This window comes from Myotis daubentonii, chromosome 2, assembly GCF_963259705.1.
Source record: "Myotis daubentonii chromosome 2, mMyoDau2.1, whole genome shotgun sequence".
Taxonomy (NCBI): domain Eukaryota; kingdom Metazoa; phylum Chordata; class Mammalia; order Chiroptera; family Vespertilionidae; genus Myotis; species Myotis daubentonii.
The window spans coordinates 56,485,891-56,513,525 of record NC_081841.1 but is presented as its reverse complement, the minus strand read 5'-3'; the positions used below and the strand labels follow the sequence as shown (position 1 = coordinate 56,513,525).

Below are 27,635 nucleotides of genomic sequence, written 5' to 3'. Positions count from 1 at the left end.
GCTCGTAGCTTCGAGTCTCCGTTTGAGTTAAAGCAAAGGGGCGGGGCTTGGTGACGCGCTTCCGCCGGGTGGCGTAGCAGCGGTGGGCGGGGCCGAGGGCCGTCTCACCCAGCGGCGAGTGGTCGGAACCTTCCTCCCTCTCCTTCCCTTCCCCTTCCCCTCCCAGGAAAGGCTGGGACTCGGCACCGGGGCTGTCCCGTGGCCGCGGCGGCCTCAGCTCCCGCCGGGCTGGGGTACGGAGAGTCCGACCGCTTCCAGGGCGGTGCGTACTGCGCCTGCGCGGGCTCCAGAGGGTGTGGGAAGGGAGGGGGCGATGTCCCTGGGGCATCGGGGCCCGGGTTGGAGATGTTGGAGGTCAGGGTAAGGGATGGGAGTAAAGATGGAAAATGGAGGCAGGGAGCAGCCGTGGGGAGGAGTCGCGGGGTGAGAAAGGGGCGCAGGAGGGTGGATGGCTGGGGAGGCTAGTGGGGCCTGGAGGAGTGCGGGAGGGAGGGGGCCTGGGCGGGCTGGAGGGCGGAGAGGAGGGGGTCGGGGGGAACAACGTGGTGTTTAAATGGGCCGTGATTGACGGGCCGGGAGGAGAAGAGAGCGTTCTGGGGGCCAGCCAGGGCCGGGGCGGCGGAACCTGAACCCCCGCCCTCGAAGCGCCATAGCTTGGCTCGTCTCCCGCGCCTTGTCTTTGGCAGCCTTGTCTTCCTCCTTCATTCCTCCCCCCTCCCCTCTCCCCCTCCTTCATGAAGGAATCTCACATTCCTTACATCCCTGCCCGGCGTTTTTGGCCAAGCCCTCGTCTCGGGCTTCACACACCGGAAAGCCGTCCCCAGCGCGGGACGCGGGGGAAATTGAGGCGTGGGGAGGAGGGAGTGCAGAAGGAGCAGGAAGCCGGGGGGGGGGGGCGGGGGGGCGGGTTGGGGGGGGGTTGGGCCCGAGGGGCCGAAAGACGTCGTCCCCGTTCAGAAAGGACTTCGTTCCACCGAATAGCAAGTGTGGCTGTTCATGTGGCCACCGGGCCACGCTTCGGAGGCCGGGCTGTGATGGGAGAGGCTCATCCCTCCCACCTGTACAGGTGGTTTTAGAATCGACAATAGGGCGAGAAGCGAGCGTTCAGCTTCCTGGCGGGTCGTTTTCTCCCAGGAGGAATGGAGTTGACGGGTGGTAGGGAATCCGAGTGATGCAATCATGTTACTACCCCGTGCGTCCAGCTGCCTTGGTGGCGGGGCCTGGTTTCCAGTCACTGAAAAGAAGGATTAGGCGCCTGCCAGGCACCTCCTCACTGGCCCTCCGCGCTCTAAGCTTAGTTTGCGCTGTTACCACAGATGCCTCACCTGCGCAGAGCCGTGTTTCGTATGCTTTCACATGCATTATGTCATTTGCCTTTTCATGTGAGGGAGATGAGGCAGGGGATCACTCTCCCTACTGGACAGAAGGGTGGCATGGCTTGCTAACAGTCATACAGTTGGCAAAGCTGGGACCAGAACCTCTGACTCCTGGCTCTCCTCTCAGTTGAAAAATGCTGTTTTGTTCTGGCCAAGGGAGAGTCAAAGTAGGACTGATTCTCCCAGCATGGGCAACTGTTTGGTTTCTGAGACGGGAACTTGTCGCTAGAAGACGGAGCAGAGCCATCCACACTGGTTCCTGGAAGCATTTCGCGAGGTACAGGGGCATGTGCCAGGCCGTGGGAAATAAGGTATTGTCAAAAGGGAAGAGCATTACACCCTCTGTATTGGTGGCAGACATGCTATCAACGTACCTCACCCCCGACCACAGGGGAGAGAAAGTGTGGTCTGACATTTCACCTTTATCTCTGAGCATAAAAACTAATGAGCATGTGTACCAGACTTAGAAGATGAAATGGCCCCATTTTTATGTATAGAAATCATCCTCCTCTTCCTTTTTAACACAGCCCTTAATCTCTTGATGGTGAGGAAAGTAGTTTGAATGGTTGCTATTCTCCTGCAAAGTGTTGAATAGCTCTCAGCCTCGTTCATCTGAAACCTGGTCTCCCTCTACTTGGTTCCATCCTTTTAGCAACAGGTGTCTGGTCAGCCTAATCATACTGCTACCTCTAGTCTTCCCAGTTGCCCACCCTGGAATAATTTCCCAATTCACTGCCTCTATGTTTTTAAAAAGCCTGGTCCCCTCAGGAGTACATTCTTGCTTGGGAAGTTGAAATGCATCTGTACTAACATTCATGAGTATCTTTATCTTATGAAATAGTATTTTCCAACTGGAGGATAGACCAGAATTCTTTTTACATGAAATAATTTATGTGAAAGCACTTTGGAAACATGAAAGTTATTATGCTGTGCATGTAAGGTATCATGGATCTAGGCATTATGTAGCCACAAAGTTAGAATTATTGACATTACTGGTAGTTGTGTACACAAAAGAATACTTTGTTGCCCTGGCTGGCATGCTCAGTGGTTAGAGCGTCAGCCCTCACACCTAAGGATCACAGGTTCTATTTCCACTCACACATTGATGTTTCTCTGTTTCTCCCCCACTCCTCCCACTCTCTAAAAATCAATGGAGACGGCCGCTATTGCTCAGTGGTTGGGCATTGACCCGTGAGCCAGGAGATCACAGTTTGATTTCTAGTCAGGGCACATGCCAGGGTTTTGGATTCGATGCCAGTAGGGGGCATGCAGGAAGCAACTGATCAATGATTTTCATCATTGATATTTCCCTCTCCCTGCCTCTCTCTGAAATCATTTTTTAAAAATCAATGGAAAAAATATCCTCGGGTGAGGATTAACAAATAAACAAAAAAAGAATCTGTCCACTTCACATTTCTTCCCTTTTCTGCCTTTCTTCTCGTTCCTTTCTTTCCCCCTCTCAGGTATGTTTGAATCTCTTAGACTTAGACCATGCATGTGATTCCTTAGCTAATGATCTTGCTCCTTAGAGGGGAGTCCTACATGTTTAGCACAGAAACCTTAATAGAGTTGTCTCATACTCCGCACTCAACCACCAGATCCAAGTCTGTCCAGTCTTACTGCCAAGTGGAGGTAGTTCCCCTGACTCACCTTTTTCTTCCTTGTTTCTGTTAATAGAGTGCTCCCGATTGATTGTGACATCACATCCATCCCCTTGGTGATGGAGCTTATCACTGAGAAGGAACATGCAGTTGGAGAATAGCCAACAAGATGGGCTGCTGGGAGCGTCCCCTGAGTGGCACTGAGTGGAGGCGTCAGGGGGTTGGAGCCTTGTGAACAGGGAGCCTGTCCCCCAACACTTGGAAGGTAAAGAGCCTTGACGTAGAGTCCCATTCCAGGCTTCAGCCTCTTCTCTGCCAGTCTGGGTTGCTTCTGCTTAAGGGGCCTTTTCCTTGTGTGTCTGGTTGTTTATAGCAATTGGGGCTGGAGGCTCCTCAGCCCTCTGCACATCTGTTGTATTCAGGGCAGAGAGAAAAATCAGCAGAAGGAAGCCTATAGCACACATACCTGGCTTTTACCCTTATGCTTTTGCCAAGAATTGGTGATAGCGTGCCCAGTCACCCTAAAATACTAATGTTTCTTATGTAATGTTTCTCTTGAGTGAGGGTGTGGATGTGTGTGTGTGTGAATGTGCATGGTTTGCATACCTGTACATGGGTTCAAGAAACCCTGAATAAGGGAGGATAAATGTTCAAGTTTCTTTAGGAACAAACTTTCTTGAATTCCTAGCTCTCTCTGGGGGTAGACCAGAGAAAACAACTGCCGCAATAAGTTAAAAGGGTATAGGGAGGGGTCTCTTGTATTTTTATTATTAATGCTGACTCGGAAGAGAGAGAGAGGGAGAGAGAGAGAGATACCTAATGTAACAGTGAGGAAGGAAAGTAGCACAATTAACCTGGTTTGGCTCTGGCCTATAGGATAGCAGATGGGAAATGCAGTTTTATTTGTTTGTTTGTTAATCCTCACCTGAGGATATTTTTCCATTGATTTTAAGAGAGAGTGAAAGGGAGAGGGGAGAGAGAGAAACATTGATTGGTAGCCTCCCACACACACTCCGACCAGGGCCAGGGATTGAGCCTGCAGCTGAGGTACATGCCCTTGACTGGAATGGAACCTTCAGTCCAACACTCTTTCCGCTGAGCCAAACTGGCTAGGGCAGGAATGCAGTTTTCAGTTTGGGTTTAGGATGTTCAAATCAGGGAGGCTGGGAGAACTACAATCCTGAAGGGACACCTCAGTGCTACTTAAGTTCAGCTCTCCAAGTTCAGTGAAACCTTTTCCTATTCCACAACTCCAGGAGAATATCGAGGAAACTGCTTCCCATGGCTGTGGTTACTGGCTGTGACTCTTTTTTTATAGCAAAGGTGGAGATTTATTGAAGAACGAGTACAGACTCACATGTGGGGAGAAGGAGAGAGTCCCACAGAATGGACTCCCCACAATGGGGAGGTGGAAAGGGTCCCCCTGGCTGTGACTCTTGAGGACGCTATGGTTTCAGTTTTATTAAGGCTCCTGCCCCCAGGGCAGAGAGCAGTGAGTTCTTTTTTTTTTTTTTTAATATATATATTTTTTTAATCTTTTTTTTATATATATATTTTATTGATTTTTTACAGAGAGGAAGGGAGAGAGATAGAGAGTCAGAAACATCGATGAGAGAGAAACATCGATCAGCTGCCTCCAGCACAACCCCCACAGGGGATGTGCCCACAACCCAGGTACATGCCCTTGACCGGAATCGAACCTGGGACCTTTCAGTCTGCAGGCCGACGCTCTATCCACTGAGCCAAACCGGTTTTGGCAAGCAGTGAGTTCTTGTGAGGCATCCCCCTGGGGGTGATATCCTGCCCCTTGGAGATGCCACAGCTGTGTTTCGAGTCCCAAAGAGTAGAAGGAATAGTCACGGCATCTCAGCTATCAGCTTGACTGTCAGCCTAGGGCAGTGATGGCGAACCTTTTGAGCTCGGTGTGTCAGCATTTTGAAAAACCCTAACTTAACTCTGGTGCCGTGTCACATACAGAAATTTTTTGATATTTGCAACCATAGTAAAACAAAGACTTATATTTTTGATATTTATTTTACATATTTAAATGCCATTTAACAAAGAAAAAGCAACCGAAAAAATGAGTTCGCATGTCACCTCTGACACGCGTGTCATAGGTTCGCCATCACTGGCCTAGGGGCAGGGCAAGGAGCTGGCTTCCAAGGTTGTATAGATCCATGTCAACATCTGTTTCCCATAGATGATAAATAGGGAATACCCTAATCATATTGGAAATCTAAATGGCCCCTTAACGATTGAGGCTGTACCACTGAGAGAATGCATTTATAGGAAGGTAGATAAAACGGGTGAATATGCAGATAACGGGGGTGGGGGGGGAGAACGGGGGGGGGGGGCGCGCGGCAGGGTTGTGTGTTTGATTTAGAAAGAACAGTGCCCAGCATCTCTGTAGTTCTGTAAACCCTGACTTTATGGTGAGAACCTTGCAGCCCCTCACCCTGGCCGGTGGCTTCCCACACCCTCTGGCCATCTCTGCACCAACTGAGGCAAGTTCTCCGCTGTTTATTTTGGGGATATGGGATCTCCTGAGGCCCCATTAAGATAGGTTTTTAGAATTTATATTCCTCCTTAAGACAATATTATCAGTATTGATTTAAAATGAAAAGTTCAGTGAAGCACAGTACAATCTCTAGGCCAGTTTTCTACATAGCGAAGGTAATGTCTTTTTAATTTTTACCCCTCGCTCTAAGGATAACAGATTTTTTTTAAAAATTAAACCTTGCAGAAATATATAACCTAGATTGAAAGTATAATCTCAGCATGTATAATACGTACACTACATATATTTATTTTTCTTTTTAAAATTGTTTTTGTAAAAATGGGGTCAAAGTAGACATACTGTTTTTGCAACTTGCATTTTTCAGTTTGAGAGGCAGATCAGCAAAGTGGTTAAAAGCTTGGGCTCTAGAGCCAGTCTGCCTAGGTTTGAATCTGGCTGAATCACTTGCTGGCTGTATGATTTTGGACAAGTTGTTTTTGTTTTTTTCAATATATTTTATTTATTTTACAGAGAGGGAGGAAGAGGAATAGAGAGCTAGAAACATCGATGAGAGAGAAACATCCATCAGCTACCTCCTGCATGCCCCCTACTGGGGATTGAGTCCGCAACCAAGGTATGTGCCCTTGACCAGAATTGAACTCAGGACCCTTCAGTCCTCGGTCCGACGCTTTATCCACTGAGCCAAACCGGTTAGGGCAAGTTTTTTTGTATGTTTTTTTTGTTTAAGATTTTCCATTGATTTCCAGAAAGAAAGGAAGGAGAGGGAGAAAGAAACATTGATGTGGAAGTGAAACAGCGGCCAGGCTAGCGTGGCTCAGTTGGTTGAGCATTGTCCCATGCACCAAGAGGTCACTGGTTCATTTCCCTGTCGGCACATGCTGGGGTTGCAGGCTTGATCCCCAGGGTGGGGCATGTAGGAGGCAGCTGGTGGATGTTTCTATCTCTCTCTCTCTCTTCCTTCCTCTCTCTAAAAAAAACAATAAAAACATATTTAAAAAACAAAAAAGAAAGCAAAACCTCCATTGGATACCTCCTACATGCCCCCCACCAGGTACCAAGCTGGCAACTTGGGCACGTGCCTGTGCCCTCTGGGAATCACAACCTCTCGGCATGGGACAACGCCAATCAACTGAGCCACACTGGCCAGGACTAAACAAGTTTTTTAACCTTTGTGTTGTGCATCTGTTATTCATGTGTAAGATATGGGTAATGACAGTCTTTACCTCATAGAGTAACTCATATAATTGTACGAATTAGATGAATTAATATATAAGAAATGCTTACTGCTCGCTTCGTAAGCACATATACTAAAATTGGAACGATACAGAGATTAGCAGGCCCCTGCATAAGGATAACAGGAAAATTCGTGCAGCTGTCCATATTTTTAAAAAAATGCTTAGAATAGAGCTTAGCATGTAATATTGCTCAATAAATGTTGACTTTAAAGTTACATTTCTTGCATATCTGAGTTTTTATTTTATTTATTTTTTTAAAATATATTTTATTGATTTTTTTACAGAGAGGAAGGGAGAGAGATAGAGAGTCAGAAACATCGATCAAAGAGAAACATCGATCAGCTGCCTCCAGCACATCTCCCACTGGGGATGTGCCCGCAACCCAGGTACATGCCCTTGACCGGAATCGAACCTGGGACCTTTCAGTCTGCAGGCCAACGCTCTATCCACCGAGCCAAACCGGTCTTGGCTTGACTTTATTATTTAATTGTATAAGCAAAACATGATCATTGTTGGAGAAGGAGAAACAAATCAAAACTATGAATGAACTTCAAAGTATTAAAAGTCTACATTTAGAGACAGTTTCTCTAATATATGTCCTAGATCAGGGGTGGGCAAACTTTTTGACTCGAGGGCCACAATGGGTTCTTAAACTGGACCGGAGGGCCGGAACAAAAGCATGGATGGAGTGTTTGTGTGAACTAATATAAATTCAAAGTAAACATCATTACATAAAAGGGTATGGTCTTTTTTTTCAATAGTTTTATTCATTTCAATCGGGCCGGTGTTTGCCCACGGCTGTCCTAGATGTTCTCCAATATTAGTATGCTAAATGTGTATACACATAAATATAAACATACTTTTTTTATTGTTGACACTATTACAGATGTCCCCCATTTTCTCCCATTTTGCCCCCCCTCCATCCAGCCCCACCCCTAGGCCTTCACCACATTATTATTCTGTATCCATGGGCTATGCATATATGTCTTTAATTAATTTCTTCCAGTCCTCCTACAAACATACTTATAAAAATATATATATTGCCCTAGCCAGTTTGGCTCAGTAGATAGAGCGTTAGCCTGTGGACTAAAGGGTCCTGGGTTCGATTTCAGTCAAGGGCACTTACCTTGATTGCAGGCTCCTCCCTGGCCTGGGCCCCGGTCAGGGCTTGTGCAGGAGGCAACCAATCAATGTATTTTTCTCACATTGATGTTTCTCTTTGTCTTTCCCTCTCTTCCATTCTTCCTAAAAATCAATGGAAAAATATCCTCAGCAAGGATTAACAACATGTGTGTGTGTGTGTGTGTGTGTGTGTGTGTGTGTGTGTGTTTGAAATTGATTTCAGAGAAGGAAGGGAGAGACAGAAACATCAATGATGAGAGAGGCCGAAACCGGTTTGGCTCAGTGGATAGAGCGTCGGCCTGCGGACTGAAAGGTCCCGGGTTCGATTCCGGTCAAGGGCATGTACCTGGGTTGCGGGCATATCCCCAGTAGGAGATGTGCAGGAGGCAGCTGATCGATGTTTCTCTCTCATCGATGTTTCTAACTCTCTCTATCTCTCTCCCTTCCTCTCTGTAAAAAATCAATAAAATATATTTAAAAAAAAAAAAATGATGAGAGAGAATCATTGATTGATCGGCTGCCTCCTACACGCTCCCCTCTGGGGATGGAGCCCACAACCTGGGCATGTGCCCGGACTGGGAATTGAACCGTAACCTCCTGGTTCATATGTCAATGCTTAACCACTGAGCAGCACCAGCCAGGCTTTAACAAAAATGGCACTATAGCATATATGACATGCATAAATGTTAATTTATTTAGTATATAAATCATAAATATAGCAAGTAAATTAGGAATAAGAAGCAAATATAGCTAAGCCATTAATGCTACATGGTATCTCATTCTGGATATTTGTGTTGGGTTTTTTTGCCATTATAAGCAATGCTTAGAGGTAAACAACCTGGTGTATGATTTTTATACCCTTGTGTAATTATTTCCTTAGGCCAAGTTCCTGGAAGAGGGAAAAGGTATATGCTTTTGGGGGGACCTCTCTCTCTAAAATCAATTAAAAAAAAAAAATAGAATAGGCCCTGACTGGGTAGGTCAGTTGGTTAGAGCAACATCCCCATACACTAAGATTTCTGGTCAGGGCACATATAAGAAACAACCAATGAATCTATAAATAAGTGGAACAACAAATCAGTGTTTCTCTCTTTTTAAAAAAAAGTTGATAAATTTAAAAAAAAATAGAAGAAAAACATTATCCTTAGTTCTATATCCAAATAAACCACTGTTAACATTTTGATATTTCCTTCTGGTCTCTTTTTATGTGTGGATTATTTATAAATATATGACATGTTTTAGGGGGGAGTTTTTTTTTAAGATTTAAAAATATATACATATTTTATTGATTTTTAACAGAGAGGAAGGGAGAGGGATAGAGTTAGAAACACCAATGAGAGAGAAACCTCTATCAGCTGCCTCCTGCACACCTCCTACTGGGGATGTGCCCGCAACCAAGGTACATGCCCTTGACCGGAATCGAACCTGGGACCTTTCAGTCCGCAGGCCGACGCTCTATCCACTGAGCCAAACCGGTTAGGGCAGGAGAGTTTTATTGGGGTTTTTTTGGAGGATATTTTTTCCGTTGATTTTTAGAGAGAGTGGAAAGGAGGGAGAGAGACACACAGAGAGAAACATCAATGTGAGAGAGAGACATCGGTTGGTTGCCTCCCACATGCTCCCTGACCAAGGCCAGGGATTGAACCTGCAACTGAGGTATGTGCCCTTGATCATAGTCGAACCTGAGACTGTTTAGTTTGAGGGCCGGTGTTCTAACCACTGATCAACCCATCTAGGGCATGATATGTTTTTAAACAGGTATGTGCTCAATTTTGTGTCCTACTTTTTCATCTATTATTATATCACTAGGGGCCCGGTGCACGAAATTCGTGCACTGGGTGTGGGGGCGGGGGGGAGTGTCCCTCAGCCCAGCCTGCCCCCTCTCACATACTGGGAACCCTCAGGCGTTGACCCCCATCACCCTCCAATCGCAGGATCGGCCCCTTGCCCAGGCCTGACGCCTCTGGCCTAGGCGTCCGGCCCGGGCAGTGGGGACCCGCAGTGGCAGCAGCCCCACGATCGTGGGCTTCACTTTAGGCCCAGGCAAGGGACCCCTAGCTCCCGGGACTGCCAGCTTCGACCGTGCCCAGCTCCCATCGCTGGCTCCACCCCTACTTCCTGCTATCACTGGCCAGGGCGGAAAAGGCACCTGATTCTCTGATCATGGCTGGGGGGCAGGGCAAAGGCGGCCCCAGGGCCGCCTTTGCCCTGCCCCCCAGCTCTTAGCTCCCCCCTGGGTTTCCGATCACTGTCAGTGGCAGGGGGCTTCTTCCTGCTTTCCCTTTCACCTCCCTGCATTGTGCCTACATATGCAAATTAACCGCCATCTTGTTGGCAGTTAACTGCCAATCTTAATTGGCAGTTAATTTGCATATAGCCCTGATTAGCCAATGAAAAGGGTAGCTCGTACGCCAATTACCATTTTTCTCTTTTATTAGTGTTGATGATATAGCATATTCCCCAGAAATATCATTTAACATAGATACATTGTTCCATCAAATGGACTCATATTACCATAATCACTTAGCTATACCTTTATTCATTAAAATGAATAAGTAATTATTTGATTTTTAAAAGTTTACTGGTATGATTTTTTAAATATATTTTTTGTTGATTTCAGAGAGGAAGGGAGAGGGAGAGAGAGAGATAGAAACATCAGTGATGAGAGAGAATCATTGATTGCCTGCCTCCTGCAGGCCCCCCACTGGGGATTGGGCCTACAACCCAGGCATGTGCCCTTGACCGGAATCGAACCTGGGACACTTCAGTCTGCATACCGACAATCTATCCACTAAGCCAAACCGGTTAGGGTGGTATGATTTTTTAAATGTTTTTTTATATTGATTTTAGAGAAGAAGGAGGGAGATAGAAATATCAGTGAGAAAGAAACATTGATCAGCTGCCTCCTGTACACCCCCTTCTGGGGATTGAACCCCTAACCTGGGCATGTGCCCTGACCAGGAATCGAGGAATCGAACTGAGGATTTCTTGGTGCATGGGACGATGCTCAACCAACTGAGCCACACTGGCCGGGCCTGGTATGATATTTTTAAACCTATCTTGCCCTAGCTGGTTTTGGCCTGCAGACTGAAGGGTTCCAGGTTTGATTCTGGTCAAGGGCACATGCCGGGGCTTTGGGCTTGATTCCTAGTAGGGGCCATGCAAGAGGCAGCCGATTAATGATTCTCTCTCATCATTGATGTTTCTATCTCTCCCTCTCCCTAACTTTTTGAAATCAATAAAAATATTTTTAAAATAAATAAAAATAAAACCTATCTGGGTCTCTTTTTGTATCATCTTCCTTCCTTCCTGCTTTAAAGGTGTCCCTCTTTTTATTTAACGTAATCCAGATCACCTCCCCACTTACCACTACCTCAGGGACCAGATTCTCTCTTGTAATTATCTTCCTCTCAATATATAAACATGCTCAAGCCTCTTATCGCAAGGAAAACATTCCCTGGCCTGGCTAGGTGGCTCAGTTGGTTGGAGCAGCTTCCCATATACCAAAATGTTGCAGGTTTGATTCCAATCAGGGCACAAACCTAGGGTGTAGGTTCCAACCAGTGTTTCTCTCTTCACATTAGTCTCTCTCTCTCCCTCCCTCCCCCCTTCCTCTCTCTCTAAAATCAATAAAAACATGTCCTCAGTTGAAGATGAAAAAAAAAAAAAATAGAAAAACACCCCAACACAACCCACTTCCTCAACCTGTCTTCCTCTTAGCACAGTGGTTCTCAACCTTCCTAATGCCTCAACCCTTTAATACAGTTCCTCATGTTGTGGTGACCCCCAGCCATAAAATTATTTTCATTGCTACTTCATAACTGTAATTTTGCTACTGTTAGGAATTATAATGTAAATATCTGATATGCAGGATGTATTTTCATTGTTACAAATTGAACATAATTAAAGCATAGTGATTAATTACAAAAACAATATGTAATTATATATGTGTTTTCCGATGATCTTAAGCGACCCCTGTGAAAGGGTTGTTCGACCCCAAAGGGGTCTCTACCCACAGGTTGAGAACCGCTGCTCTAGCAAGTTCTCTCTTTCCCTTCCTTTGAAATCAAGCTTTTTTATGAGTTATCTTCCGTTCCTGTCTCTGCCTCACCTCTTGTTCACTTTGAACCGCTGCAGTCTGGCTTCCACTTCAAATAGCCAGGCCTAGGTGGTTGACAGTGACAATTTCAGATGGATTATTAGTAAGCCCAAGGCCCTGAACTTTAAGAATTAGAGTTGGAGGAATGAGTATAGAGAGAAATGGTAGTCATGGAGGTCTGTACTGGTAGCAGTGTCGGGGGGTATCATTGTTCCTATCTAAAATGGATCAAGAAAAATAAGTGGGAGAGAAACCAAGATGGCGGCATAGGTAAACACCAGAGTTTGCTGCCTCGAACAACCAGTTCAAAAATACAACTAAAAGACAGAACGGACATCATCCAGAACCACAGGAAGGCTGGCTGAGTGGAAATTCCACAACTAGAAGGAAAGAGAAAAGCTTACCGAGACTCAGAGGAGGCGCAGTGCGGAAGTAAAATACTAAGGTGCGGAGCGGGCTGGCGGCTGAGGGCGCGGTTGTCATTTTCAATCAGGAAGGAGTCTCAGGCTCTGAGCTCCAGTTCCGGGCGAGTCACTAGGGACCCAGACTCATACGGGAGAAGCGGGACTGTCTGGCATTGGTCGGAACTCAAGGGCAGCTTTCTCTCGGAGGGGCTGGCAGGGATTTCCAGGATACTGAGAAGCGGAGACGCCATAACTGCTAGCCCCACCCTGTTGATCCCCTGGGACCCGCCCTGCTCAAGCCCTACAGGGAGGCTTTTGCTGGATAGCCTCAGGCAAAGGCTAGATTAGCACCTCCCTAGAGATCCAGGAGCCAGGAAACCCAGAGGTCAGAGTGGGACCATCCAGTTTGCAGCTCCGTGGAACCATAAAAGACACACTCAGGGGGCAGACTCAGTGAGCAGCAAAGCCCCATTGAAGCAAGTCTTGCCCCAGAGGGGTGTCTCCAGCACAGAAGTTCTCCCACTGCAGACACAGCTGATTCTCACAGCCAATTGGCCCGGAGGTCAATTCCTCTCAGTGATACCTACAACCATCAAGGCTTAACTACAACAAGACTGTGCACAAAGACCACAAGGGGGTGTACCAAGAGTGTCCTCCTCAGGTAATTGGGGAGGCTGAACCACTGGGCCCTAGAGGACACTCAACACAGAAAACCACTTTATCAACACAGGGAAGCATAAAAAATGCGGAGACAAAGAAAAAGGACAGAAATGACAGAAATGGAGGAAAGCAAACTACTGATATAGAGTTCAAAACCACACTTTTAAGGTTTTTCAAGAATATTCTAGAAACTGCTGATAAACAATGAGATCTACAGGAAATCTAATGAGACCCTCGAGGTTGTGATAAAGGACCAACTAGAAATTAAGCATACACTGACTGAAATTAAGAATATTATACAGACTCCCAACAGCAGACTAGAGGATTGCAAGAATCAAGTCAACGATTTGAAATACAAAGAAGCAAAAAACACCCAACCGGAAAAGCAAAATGAAAAAACAATCCAAAAATACGAAGATAGTGTAAGGAGCCTCTGGGACAGCTTCAAGCATACCAACATCCGAATTATGGGGATGCCAGAAAAAGAGAGAGAGCAAGATATTGAAAACCTATTTGAAGAAATAATGACAGAAAACTTCCCCTACCTGGTGAAAGAAATAGACTTACAAGTCCAGGAAACGCAGAGAACCCCAAACAAAAGGAGTCCAAAGAGGACCACACCAAGACACATCATAATTAAAATGCCAAGAGCAAAAGACAAAGAGAGAATCTTAAAAGCAGCAAGAGAAAGAAACTCAGTTACCTACAAGGGAATACCCATATGACGGTCAGCTGATTTCTCAACAGAAACTTTGCAGGCCAGAAGGGAGTGGCAAGAAATATTCAAAGTGATGAATGCCAAGAACCTACAACCAAGATTACTTTATCCAGCAAACCTATCATTCAGAATTGAAGGTCAGATGAAGAGCTTCACAGATAAGAAAAAGCTAAAGAGCCGAGACCGGTTTGGCTCAGTGGATAGAGCGTCGGCCTGCGGACTGAAGGGTCCCGGGTTCGATTCCGGTCAGGGGCATGTGCCTGGGTTGCGGGCACATCCCCAGTGGGAGATGTGCAGGAGGCAGCTGATCGATGTTTCTCTCCCATCGATGTTTCTGACTGTCTATCTCTCTCCCTTCCTCTCTGTAAAAAATCAATAAAATACATTTAAAAAAAAAAAAAAGAAAAGAAAAAGCTAAAGGAGTTCACCACCATCAAACCAGTATTATATGAAATGCTGAAAGGTATCCTTTAAGAAGAGGAAGAAGAAGAAGAAGGTAAAGATACAAATTATCAACAACAAATACACATCTATCAACAAGTGAATCTGAAAATCAAGTGAATAATCTCATGAACAGAATGAACTGGTGACTATAATAGAATCGGGGGCATAGAAAGGAAGTGGACTGGCTATTTTTGGGGGGGCAAGGGGTGAGGGGGATGCGGGAAGAGACTGGACAAAAATCGTGCACCTATGGATGAGGACAGTGGGTGGGGAGTGAGGGAGGAGGGTGGGGTGGGAACTGGGTGGAGGGGAGTTATCGGGAGAAAAAAGAGGAACAAATGTAATAATCTGAACAATAAAGATTTAATCAAAAAAGAAAAAAAAGAAAGAAAAAGCTGATTGTGGCTTTACACATGGCTGAATCCAGCATCTAAATAATCTCTGAATTCGATCTCAGCTTTACTTTCTTATTGGCTTTACTCTGTAAGCAGGCTGTCCTCATTCGTGGCAGAGATGGTTGCCAACCACTCTGAGTTGTACATCCCACCAGCTGTGCAATCCCAGGGCAAGGAGCTTCCCTGCAGAGCTTCGGGAGAGGTCCTAGGCTCCCCCAGTTCGCTGTCCTGGGATGGTTCACATGTCCACTGGAAACTAGGGTATGATTCCCAAAGGAAAACTGGAAAATAAGATGTTCTGTAGGTAAAATAGAAGTCCACTATACCCTGGTTGCTGGGAACTTCCCAGTTTAAGGTAACATTGAAATATACCAAACATTTTATTAATTTGTGAGGAACTGTGCTTGGTGCTACATTGAATGCAGAATATGAGTTTCTGCTCTTAAGGAATTTTTTCACGTAGTAGAAATTAGATGTATACATAAATAATGGTTGTTATCATGTGTTGAGTACCTACTGTGTGCCAGCAGGCACTTTGCTAAATGTTTAATATGCATTATCTCTTTAAGGGCAACTCTGTGAGAGTCACTTCTATTTAGTATATCCATTTTATTTATTTATGAAAAATTACTTAGGCTTCAGAAGTTTATGTGGTCTGCCCAAGGTCACACAGGTAATGAATGAGTAGTAGAACTGGCACATCTCAGTTCTGACTCAATCCAGTGCTGTATTTTAGCTTGTACTTGACCTAGCAAGGCCTCTTTGGATTCATCCCTCCCCTTCCCTTTTAAAAAATGAACAGCATGCCCGGCCGGTGTGGCTCAGCAGTTGAGCATCGACCCAGAACCAAGAGATTGCTGGTTCAATTCCTGGTCAGGACACAAGCCCAGGTTGCTGCCTTGATTGATGATGTTCCTCTCTCATCAATGTTTCTATCTCTCTATCCTCTCCCTTTCTCTCTTTCAATAAAAATATATTTTAAAAAATTGGACAGCTTGATTCTGAATTTCTGAGAACAATCTGATCTCTCAGCTTATCTTTTCCAAGACATCACAGTTGATGGTGGGTCTGTGGATTGGCCGTCTTGTATCCAGTTGGCTATCTACACTGGAGAACCAGTCACCGTTCATGACCTCTTCTTTGGGTGTGACCCCTAGGAGCCCTAAGAGGAGGCATGACAGCCGCACTGCTCTTTGAGCACTTGCTCTCTTGAATCTCCATCCTTCTTTACTCCCACTGCCACCACCTAAGTTCAGACTCTCATCATGTCTCTCCTGCCTACATGGCCTTCCTGTCTCCAATCCCACCTGTATCGACAGAGTGATTCTAGAAGGGAACTTTTATCCAGTCATTCCTTTTCAGTCTTTCAGTGGCTTCCCATAGCCTCAGGATGAAGTCCCAACGCTTTATATAAGGGCCTGACCCTTGCTCACCTCCAGCCTTGTATCTAGACCAGGGGTGGGCAAACTTTTTGACTCGAGGGCCACAATGGGTTCTTAAACTGGACCGGAGGGCCAGAACAAAAGCATGGATGGAGTGTTTGTGTGAACTAATATAAATTCAAAGTAAACATCATTACATAAAAGGGTACGGTCTTTTTTTTTTTTTTTTTTTAGTTTTATTCATTTCAAATGGGCCGGAACTGGCCCGTGGGCCATAGTTTGCCCACGGCTGATCTAGACACTACTTCTCTGGCACCCTTCAGGTCAGCCATTCTCCAAACCACTAGAGTTCCCTGAACCCATCATATGCCCTCTTACTTCTGGGCCTTTGAAAGTGGCTAAAACGCTAATGCCCATCCTGCCCCCATCCCCTCACCTACCTAACTCTTGTTTGTCCTGGTGGTGACACCTAGTCCTAGAGAACTTCTCAAAATCACCCTCTCCCTTAAGCCTGGCTTAGGTATCTACATCTCTTGCCCTTATAATCTTACAGTGCCTTACTCTATCAAAGCATTTATCACTTAAATTTTTTTTATTGATTTCAGAGAGAAAGGGAGAGGGAAAGAGAGAGAGAAAAACATCAATGATGAGAGAGAATCACCCATCGGCTGTCTCCTGCATGCCCCCCACTGAGAATTGAGCCCGCAACCTGGTCATGTGCCCTGACCAGGAATCAAACTGTGACCTCCTGGTTCATAGGTCTACGCTCAACCACAGAGCCACACCAGCCAGGCTCACTTCATATTTTAAATGTATGCTGTGTAATATCCCATTAGAGTTAAATTTCTTGAGTCTGCTCCCTACTCACCCCAAATCACTGGCACATAGTAGGCCCTCAATAAATAATTGTTGGCCCTAGCTTGTTTGGTTCAGTGGATAAAGCATTGGCCTGCAGACTGAAGGGTCCCAGGTTCAATTCCAGTCAAGGGCACATGCCTGGGTTGTGGGCTTGAAACCCAGGGGGCGTGCAGGAGGCAGCCGATCAATGATTCTCTCTCATCACTGATGTTTCTATTCTCTCCTCCCTCTCTGAAATCAATAAAAATATGTTTTTTAAAAATAATAATTGTTGGACAAATGAACGGATCTTCGCAGTGAGTTCAAGTTGGCACTAGTTTGTGAGCTTCCTCTGAACTGGCCTCTCTCCTCTGGTTCCTTCCAGGGCCTGGGTTTCAGTGATGAGACATGGGGTATGATGTAACCCGCTTCCAGGGGGATGTTGACGAAGATCTGATCTGTCCTATTTGCAGTGGAGTCTTGGAGGAGCCAGTCCAGGTGAGTCGGTCCGCTGGCAGGTGTAGTGAGGCAAGAGATGGCAGCGGAGCTTGTGGAAAGTATTCATAGGTTATGGGACCAAGAGAGGGAGGCACTGTGCTGTGTCTCCCCAGTACCCTGCTTCCCCTTCACACATACACAGAACAGAGGCTTGGGCAGAAGAGCAGTGGCCATACAAGAGGAACAGGGCTCCGGAGTCTGTCTGGAGGTGGATGCCCAGAAGTCCAGTGCTTCCGATTTTCTCCCAAGGTCACTCTGAGATTTTTCTGCCGTAAAATGGTCAGTTTTTTGTTTTTGTCTTTTGACAGTGGCTTGAGAACTTCCTTTCCTCTGCAGGGGCTCTGACAAGGTTCTGTCTTCCAACCCGTGATTAAACCTCTGGACTCTCCTGATAAGTTCTCTCTGCATTTTGATGGCGTAGTGTTTTGGGTAATCAGCCAGGTCCCTGCAGGCCGCGCCTACTGTTGAACAAATGGGAAGTGGGGAACTGTGTGTACTGACCTATTTTCTTCCTGGATTTATTGGAAAAACCAATTTTTTAAAAAAAAAAATATTTTATTGATTTTTTACAGAGAGGAAGGGCGAGAGATAGAAACATCGATGAGAGAGAAACATCGATCAGCTGCCTCCCGCACATCTCCTACTGGGGATGTGCCCGCAACCCAGGTACATGCCCTTGACCGGAATCGAACCTGGGACCCTTCAGTCCGCAGGCCGACGCTCTATCCACTGAGCCAAACCGGTTTCGGCAAAAAACCAATTTTTGATGCAGCCATATCCTCTGCATTTGATATGAAAGCTGCCATCTTCAGTAGGTCATTTCTCTACCAGCCTTGCCAGACCAGAGTCAGTTGTATCTTCCTGGGGCAAGTATGAGGAGAAGTTCATGATGAACAGGCAAGTATAATGAGTGAGATGAGTTCTTAACAGTTGTATTCCTGGGACATCCCCCTGCATGGTCCTTACTGCCTGAACTCTGTAAATACCAATTAACCCTCCCCCACGGCTGGCTAGCTGGGATAATCCCATTGTCCAAACCAGGACACTTGTCAGTGAAGTCTCATGGCCCTTCCCTCTCCCTGCTTATACAGCTCACTGCACCCCCTGGTCTTCATCCTCAGAGCTTATTCCTCTCCAGTTTCCAACCACCAGCGGAGCGCAGAGCCGGAGCTGCATGAGTCAGCCTCTACTCCGGTGGCAGCTCGCCCTGCCCCTCTCCCTGGCTTCCAGGCCTTGGCAGCCCACTGCTATTGGAAGCAGGTCGGCTGCTGTGGAGCAAGCTATCCTGGTGTTGAGAGGTCATGGGTGTGTCAGTTCCCTCCCCGCGAGGCAGGGCCTTGTCTGTGTCTGGCTCTGTCATCTGAGTTGAGACACACGTGGAGAGGTCGCTGGCAGTGGTGAGTCTGTCAGAAGCCACTCCCCAACCTTCAGGGTTTAGCTTCTGGCGAGGCCGACCTCGTGATGCCCAGTGACCAGCCACATTTCCCAGGGTAGGCGGCCCCTGCTGGGGATGCTGATTCCCTACATCATGTTTCTTTATTTTTCGAATAGGTAACATTCACAGGTTCAGAAATCAAAACAGTAACAAAAGGTCTACAGGGCCCTGGCTGGGTAGCTCAGTTTGTTAAAGCATTGTCCAATAAGCCAAGGTTGTGGGTTGCATACAAGAATCAACCAATGAATGCATAAATAAGTGGAACAACAAATCGATGTTTTTCTCCTTCCCTCCTCTCTCTCTCCTCTCCTCTCTCCCAAATCAATTTTTTTAGATTATTTTTAAAATGGTGTACAGTGCAAACACTTGCATCCCTGTCCTATCTACCTAATCTCCCCATCGATATTTGTTTATTTGATATCCTTCCAGTATGTATGAGGGCAGATATATATTTGCCCACCTTTCTTACATGAAAGATAGTACATTCTATATATTTCCACAAGGGTGGCAGCTTTAGTTAAGATGGTCACAAAGGAGATGACAGTTGAGCTGAGATCTGAATAAGGGACTATTCATGCTAAGATTTAGAGGAAGAGCATTTCTGTCAAAGAGCAGCAAAAGCAAAGGTCCTGAGGCAGGAATGTGTGGGTGTGGACAGGAACAGAAAGAAAGCCAAAATGGCCTGAACACTGTGTTGGAAATGTGGTGTGAGGTAGGCAGAGGGCATAGGCACAGGGTTGGATCAAGCAGAATGTTACAGGTCCTGAGTTTGGATTTATTTTAAGTACAATGGGAAGCCATTGTAAAGTTTTAAGCAAGGCAGTGATATGATCCAGTCTGTATTTTTAAATGATCACTCTGGCTCTGAAGCTAGAATCTTTATATATAAAAGGCCAGTGAACAGAATGTCATGATGACCAGAACAACTGGTCGCTATGACGCCCACTAAGGCCAGCAAACTGGCCCTATCAGGGTGGGAGGAGAGTGCTGCATGCAGGCTGGCCAACCTCCTGCGGCTCCTCCCCCCAGCCGGCCCTGTCCCCAGTGGGCCCCCCACTCTGATCAGGGGCAGGGCCAGCCAGCCAACCACCCATGGCCCCACCCCCAGGCTGCTGGTCCCCAATCACCCCCCCCCCATTTGGGGGTGGGCTGGTGGGCCAACCTCCCGCCATCTCCTCCCCTCAACAAGCCCAGCACCAATCAGTGGGCTGGCCGGGGCCCCCCCACCCATGCACAAATTTGTGCACCGGGCCTCTAGTGGAGTATAAAGGGGCAAGGTAGAAGTTAAAGACATATCTAGTAATACAGGTGAGAAATGATCACTTGAACTGGGTTAGTTGCTGTAGAGATGGGGGGAAAGTTGACAAATTTAAGTTTTTTTGGAGATACGGTTTTCTAAGATTTTGGAAAGAATTAAATATCCGAGTGGGAAAAAAAATCTGACAATTGGATTAGTGATACTGACAATGACTTCTTTCCTTACAAAGCCTCTGTGTTTCAGTCTTTGGTGTCTGTGAATATCTTGAAGGCAGAAACTGTCTTTTTTTATTGTACGCACCTAGCAAAGTGTTTGGGACGTAGAAGGCACTTCATCCATCCATCCATCCATCCATCCATCCATCAATCCATCAACATCTAACATCTGCTAAATGCTACTATGTCTGTCCCATGCTAGAAGCTAGATAGTGTCTCCGTAGAGGCCAGAGAATCCTCTCGCTTTGAGGGATTAACTTTAGAGGTTACCTGAGTTATCCAGGAAGCAGGCTGAAGTATGATCTTAATGAAACTGAGGACAATGTGATTCTATGAAAAACCAGCCCGTTTGTTTTGTTTTGCTTTCTTACATTGAATTTTTGCCAGTAAATCTCTTGCTGGCCCTCACCCTCCTTATCCTTCAGGGCCCATATTGAACTCTGTCCTCTCCATAAACACCTGCCCTGATTGACCTAGCTTGGATCACCCTCCTCTGAATTTCTTTGGTAATTATTGTATGTGCAATCCAGTTGGCAATTACTAATTGACTGCCTCGTGTCACCTCTCCTATTGTCCTGGAATACTTATATTGTTACATAACTTATTGTTACTTGTTTGTCTTTTGTCACAATCCAGTTGGAATCATGAGCACAGGGAGCGTATCTGTAGCTTGTCCCCCATAATAGCTTGTTTGCCCGTAGTGCAGCTATATTCTGCTGTGACCCCAGCAACCTCTGGCCTGGAAGCTGCTCAGGGGCTTGACTGGCTTTTCCAGTTACCATACATAGGCTCTTAGCACCTGCTAATTCTCTTGTGTCCTTTTGCCCTACTCTCTCTCTAGGCACCTCATTGCGAGCATGCTTTCTGCAATGCCTGCATCACCCAGTGGTTCTCTCAGCAGCAGACGTGTCCGGTGGACCGCAGCGTAGTGACGGTTGCCCACCTGCGCCCAGTACCTCGGATCATGCGGAACATGTTGTCAAAGCTGCAGATTGCCTGCGACAACGCTGTATTTGGCTGTAGTGCTGTTGTTCGGCTTGATAACCTCATGTCTCACCTCAGTGACTGTGAGCACAACCCAAAACGGCCTGTGACCTGTGAACAGGGCTGCGGGTGAGATTCTTTCCCTTCTGCCCACATGGATAAGGGCATTCCCATTTATACCCCAGTCTCTGGATCCCCTGCTCACTGTTAAGGTGCATATAGGCACAGCAAGGAGTGTTCTTGGCCTCCCTGGCATCCTGCCCCAAGATCTCACTTTCATGCTGCTTTTCCAACTACGATCTTTTTGCTCTTGCTTTAATATAAGGGAGACAGCAATTCAGCAATCTGTATGATAACACTAACGACTTGATTTACTTTATTCTTCCCTTTCAGTCCGTTATTACTTTCTCTTTGTTCATTTGACTGCTCTAATTTCCAGCCTTCTCATATTTCCTCTTACGCTATTTTCTCCCTTTTTGTGGGGTGTGAAATATTTGATTAAATGCCAATAGCCAGGACTGTGAATCTAGGGCTTCTCATGAATGAATGCACAGGCAGAATCTTAAGAAGGAAAAGAGAGCCATGTGGTAGGTAAAATCTGTCTTAGGAGAAGAAGCCCAGAGAAAGTAGATAGCGAAGGGATGGGGGCGGGGGGAGGCTGGGGAGAAGTGTGTGAAGAGAAATAAGAGGGAAGACTGAAGTTAGAAATGAATGAATGTTGGAAATTTGGGGTAAGAGAAAGCCCTCTCAGCAAGCTCCTGCCTTTGCCCACATGTCCCATTGAGTGCTCCTGTTCTCTTTTCCCACCCGGGTGGCAGCCTGGAGATGCCCAAAGATGAGCTGCCAAACCACAACTGCGTTAAACACCTGCGCTCAGTGGTACAGCAGCAGCAGACACGCATCGCAGAGCTGGAGAAGTCCTCGGCTGAACACAAACACCAGCTGTCGGAGCAGGTAGGGCCCGAGGAACATGGGGAAAGCATGTCCCTAGTATGCAAAGAACCACATGCTTGTGAATGATAAGCACCATGTGAGCTGCAGATCTGTGCCTGTGGTTGTGCACCTGGCTGAGTAGATACTCTACCTGCGGCCTAGTAGGGAGTCAGATTGGAGCTCTTCTCCCTTCCCTTCATCCCCTCACTGTCATTCATCCACCTAACATTTATCCAGTGCCTTCTCTATGAAGGCACTCTGCTAAGCACAGCATACACCTGTGAATGAAACAGTCATATCCTTGTCTTCATGAAGCTCACAGTCTGGTAGTTCCTCTGATCTCTCAATTGCCCTCATTCTCAGATAAACTGTTGTCTGTCATCTATTCTCTGCCTTAACCATCATCGCTGTTTCTCTTTCTCTCCAACAGAAGCGAGACATCCAGCTGCTGAAGGCATACATGCGTGCAATCCGCAGTGTCAACCCCAACCTTCAGAACCTGGAGGAGACAATTGAATACAATGAGATCCTAGAGTGAGTGTCATTCAGGACGTGGAGTTCCTCCGCATCCTGGCACTGAGCCCTGAAAGGAGGAAGAGCAGGGGAGTGGCAGAGAAGGATGATAGGAGGGCTGGGCTGGGGCCACCCCTTTTCAGATGTTGGGGTGAAGGACAGGGGTAGAGGAGAAGAGGATCACCTTCAGGCCAGTCTGTGACTTCTTCTTTTTGGGGGTGGATGGAAGGGAAAGCTTACCCAAGGATGCAATTTCTCCAGAATTAGGTGAATACCCACATGTAGAAAACCCTGTATTAAAGGCTGTAGAATGCTAGGAGGGCCAAAAAGAAATAGAAGATATTGTCTGTCTTTAGAGAGTTTACAATCCAGAGAAGAAAAGAGAGTGCAAATCCAGGAAAGTGATCTATAAATGAAATGAAGTAAACAAGCAAAATGTAAGATCCCTTTCAGTTCTGGAGTCCTGTATATCTCATAGACTAAACTGTGAAGGCTGAATCGATATATCTAGTGTAAATAGTGCTGCAGGGGACATAGTATAGAGGAGTAATTGCTTCCTTCAGTAAACGTTTGTTGAGCACCAGTACATGCCAGGCACTATGTGTGCTAAGTATTGGAATTTTTAAGAAAAATAATAGGGACCCCATACTCGTGGAGTTTAATCTGGTGAGTAGCATATGGTGACTCAGATGGGACCAACTAGGGACAGATTAGGAGTTTGTGAACCAAGGATGGATGGATGGATGGAAGGAAGGAAGGAAGGAAGGGAGGAAGGGAGGAAGGGAGGAAGAATAGGGTTAAGCTAAGTGCAGAGTGGGTGGTGGTTCTTATTGGAGAAAGAAGCAATGCAGAGATAGTGAGCTGGAATGACCACCTCCATCTCCCTCCACACAGGTGGGTGAACTCCCTGCAGCCAGCAAGAGTGACCCGCTGGGGAGGGATGATCTCCACACCAGATGCTGTCCTCCAGGCTGTAATCAAGCGCTCCCTGGTGGAGAGTGGCTGTCCTGCCTCTATTGTCAACGAGCTGATAGAAAATGCCCATGAGCGAAGCTGGCCCCAGGGTCTGGCCACACTAGAGACAAGACAGATGAACCGGCGGTACTATGAGAACTATGTGGCCAAACGCATCCCTGGCAAGCAGGCTGTTGTCGTGATGGCCTGTGAGAACCAGCACATGGGCGATGACATGGTGCAGGAGCCGGGGCTCGTCATGATATTTGCCCATGGCGTTGAAGAGATTTAGATCCCGGCGGGCTGTCAGGAAGAGATGGAAATCAGAAAATCTCATCACTCCAGTAGCTGAGCCCTGAGTCCTCCCCCCTGTCCTTAATCTTGTGGCTTATCCTTGAGCCACACATCTCCCTGCTCTTCGGGCACTGAGGGGCCCTGGAACACTTTGCTCAGCCTTGTGGGTGGGAAACCCAGGTTCCCTTCTTTTGCCTAATTCCTTCCCCTAAGATGTCTGTAAATTTTCAGTCTGGTTGGGAAAGTCCCCATTCTATATCCACTTTCCTGCCTAGGGTCCCTGGTTCCAGATATTTTCAGAAAGCACAAAGATACTCATTTTCTCTTGAAGGATCAGGGTGGAGTGAGACATTTTGAATCATTCCCCTCTTCAAACCAGGGAATCTGAGCAGGCAGGCCTGTTGACTCTAAACACTTAGCGGGCAGCTCTTGGGAGCAGACATCCTGAAGAAATAGTAAGGGTGGAACCAAAACCCTAGAAGTAATGAGCCAGTAACTGGCCATCATTGATGGCCCTTAGGGGAAGACTGGAACTCTGTGCCAAGCAATACCTTGTTTAGTCCATCTTAAAGGTGCAGGCTCCCATTGGTCTGCAGGTGTGCAGGTTGGGATGCCGAAAATTTCCAGATGAGCTCTTCTTTCCTATACTTTCTCTTAGTTAAGGAATGCAGGAGTGGGAGTAGGGGTTAGTCTGTTGGGGTGAATATGCTCAGCACGAAGCAGCTCTCTGGCATTTGCTGAAGTCAGTAGGCACCTGCCTCTAGCACAGGCCATAGTAGCTCCCTGCCCCTCCAGCCCTGTGATTGAACTAGTCATTTTGATAATTCCCTTTGGCCATTGTGGTGTGTTTATATTTCACTCCCACATTTTTTTTTTAAGAATGGCCTACTTAAGGCTACCCCACTTTTCCAGCCCAGCCACATTGTTGGCAATTTAATTTATTTACTTTTTTTTTTTAAAGAAAGGAAAAAGAAAAAAATGAACAAAACTTAAAATTTTTCTTTTATTGTTCCTATGGTGGGGATTCTGAATAGGGTGGGACAGGGGTGGGGTCTATTTTATATTTTTCCTTTTCAGCACAACCTTTGGCTATAATGTAGGAAGGGCCAAAGGAGTCCTTGGCGGAACTTATGTCGGCTCCAGCCCTCCGTAACCCACTCTGAGATGAGCTTCCTTTCTTCCAGGGATGGATGTGACAGGCAGCACCGATGCCCGAGCCTCTGGGGAACTGCTCCTGGCCCTTCCAGGGTCTCATCATGAAACTTTGGATTTAGAGTATTAATTTTGAAGAAACCACCCCATTTCCTTGGAGACATATAGCTGGGTTCTAAGCTTCACCAGGCAAGATGGGGCAGAAATTATGCCTTTGTCCCTGAGTACAGACAATACTCTGTCCCATCCACACCCCTGAATGGCTACAGCTCCATTTCAGACTACACAGGCATTCCTTGACCCACTAGGGCAGTGATGGCGAACCTATGACACGTGTCAGAGGTGACACGCAAACTCATTTTTTTGGTCAGTTTTTCTTTGTTAGATGGCATTTAAATATATAAAATAAATATCAAAATAGAAATCTTTGTTTTACTATGGTTGCAAATATCAAAAAATTTCTATATGTGACACGGCACCAGAGTTAAGTTAGGGTTTTTCAAAATGCTGACACACCGAGCTCAAAAGGTTCGCCATCACTGCACTAGGGTGACTGCAGAGTAAGAGGAGGGGAGGGTAGAGGGTGTGAGTATTTTAATGTGTAGGTGGGAGTGGGGTCGAAGAGAAGGCCGTCTAACAGCTTCTCCTCTGGGAGTTTCAGTCAGGCCAGCTTGCTGTAGGTCTGGGTAGTGGGTCACGGCTGCACTGGGATTGGATTGGAGGGATACAGCTTGAAGGGAGTAGGGAGCAGTCATACGTTCCAGCTCCAGGACACTGTGCTCAGGAATTTGAAAACGCTGCTATACTTAATCTGGTTACTACATTTCTTCCACTCCCCTCAGCCCCTGCCAGCCTTACCAAGGCCCATCCCCGCCTGTCATCACCCTCTGATGGAGCCAGGAAGCTCAGCTCAGGCTTCCCCACCCTTTGCACTAGTGTCTCTGCAGGTTGCTGGTTGTGTTATATGTGCTGTTCCATCGTGTTGACTGCACTAATAATAAACCTTTCACTCAACTCTAAATTCTTAATTCAATATTACTCCCCATTGTAAACTTCTCCCCTGCTTTGGCCTTTTTTCTCACCTTAATTCCCCTTCTTTCTTACTTTGTAACCTATCCTTTTCTTAGAACTAACCTCTGTTTTAAGAGGCTGTCTGTCTGGGGTTAGTGGGCACCTCACATCTTTTCCCTGTGCGCTCTCCTACACCCTTCCCTCCTGTCCCCTGTTCTATAGCAGCCAACACTCTCTCCAGTGATCTGAATTTTGTTTTGTTCCAGGGTCTGCCTCTGCCCCTAATTCCATGTCTTCTGTTCCTGGGGTTGGGACACTTCCCACAGAAGTTATTCATGTACCTTTCTCTGTCGTTCTACCTTTGCTTTGGAATCTGGGATTCCATCGTAGGCAGGGAAGCCTCTACCCCCAATGCCTTCTAACCGAGAAAGCCAATGTGAGGAAGGGAACCTGGAACAACCCGCTGTGGTTGTCAGACCTCTAGACACTTCTGTAGGCGTTTGCTGCCACCTTCTCCCTTCATGAGAAAAAGGAAGTGTTCTTTTCCTTGAGTGTTACATTTTTAAATTTGTTGGCACTATCATGTACCAAGTGTAAACCTAATAGTACTCTAGATGCTCTAGTGGGAGTAAGGGGGGTGGGCATCAGGGCATTCCTGTGCCAACTGAATCTCTACTACTTTTTTTTATCCTTTTCTATACTTTCACACGCACAGGTCTGATCGTTAATTAGTGGTGAACACATTACAATATAGAGCATAAGAGGCAATATATGTACTCTAGTGATACCAGTAGTGCTTTTCCCCCCGTGTTTCCTTCAAATTTACTTTCAGAACCTACTGCTCATTTTTCAGTATCATGAATGGTACCAAACCTTCCATTTAGGGTAGATTTGGTTTTGGGAAACAATATTCAGACGATTCTGCAAGGAACTCACTGGGGTAGGTATGGGGGAGTTCATGTAGCAAAATGGCATCTACCTTCTAGACTTACTCCCTAGTGGAGATGATTATATAATAAGACATAATAAATACCAGAAGTGGCTTCACAAGCAATATGTAAGCAGAGGGAAGGAAGATAAAGCCACTGACTGTGATGGGCACCAGGAAAGACTTTTTCAGGAGAAGTGGTATTTGTTCCTGGGTCAGAGTTTGGCAAACTTACATCCTGCTGTCTGTTTCTGTAAAAAAAAAAATTGTATTGGTCCCGGCCAGTGTGGCTCAGTGGTTGAGCATTGACCTATGAACCAGGAGGTCATGGTTTGATTCGCGGTCAGGGCACTTCCCCAGGTTGTGGGGTTGATCCCCAGTGTGGAGCGTGCAGAAGTCAGCCGATCAATGATTCTCTCTCATCATTGATGTTTCTGTCTTTCTCTTCCCCCCTTGCTGCTTCTCTGAAATCAATAAAAAAATATTTTTAAAAAATTGGAACACAGCCATGCCTGTTTGTTTACATGTTGTCTATGGCTGTTTTAGATCACAACAGTAGAGTTGAGTTGCACAAAACTATGGCCCACAAAGCCTCAAATATTTGTTTTTTGGTCTTTTACGAATTTACCAACCCATTCTAAACTTTTCTTTAAAGAATTGTTTCTTGAT

General features: G+C 46.3%; 1 protein-coding gene and 1 non-coding gene across 5 annotated transcripts; both read left to right on the top strand.

Moving 5' to 3' along the window:
• Positions 1-86: 86 nt before the first annotated feature.
• Positions 87-27,471, top strand: RNF41 (ring finger protein 41). 4 transcript variants are annotated; one of them, XM_059683245.1, is made up of 7 exons: positions 87-262; positions 3,054-3,242; positions 17,177-17,289; positions 21,039-21,310; positions 22,000-22,135; positions 22,545-22,648; positions 23,522-27,471. In XM_059683245.1, exons 3-7 carry the CDS (start codon positions 17,200-17,202, stop codon positions 23,871-23,873), a joined length of 954 nt encoding a protein of 317 aa, XP_059539228.1. In that variant the 5' UTR covers positions 87-262; positions 3,054-3,242; positions 17,177-17,199; the 3' UTR covers positions 23,874-27,471. The 4 variants fall into 4 exon arrangements, with proteins under 4 accessions (XP_059539228.1, XP_059539230.1, XP_059539229.1 ...); XM_059683246.1 differs by lacking the exon at positions 87-262 and adding an exon at positions 1,670-1,687; XM_059683247.1 differs by lacking the exon at positions 3,054-3,242.
• On the top strand, positions 6,779-6,881 carry LOC132228935 (U6 spliceosomal RNA). Its single transcript, XR_009451534.1, has one exon. It is a non-coding gene; the product is annotated as a U6 spliceosomal RNA (small nuclear RNA).
• Positions 27,472-27,635: the final 164 nt, after the last annotated feature.

What these genes read in the sequence shown, in the direction of transcription:
- RNF41 (XM_059683247.1), top strand. Translation starts at nt 17,200, where the DNA reads ATGGGGTATGATGTAACCCGCTTCCAGGGGGATGTTGACGAAGATCTG. An exon ending in ACCTGTGAACAGGGCTGCGG is followed by an intron (nt 21,311 to 21,999) that starts GTGAGATTCTTT and finishes CCCGGGTGGCAG; the next exon opens with CCTGGAGATGCCCAAAGATG. An exon ending in GAATACAATGAGATCCTAGA is followed by an intron (nt 22,649 to 23,521) that starts GTGAGTGTCATT and finishes CCCTCCACACAG; the next exon opens with GTGGGTGAACTCCCTGCAGC.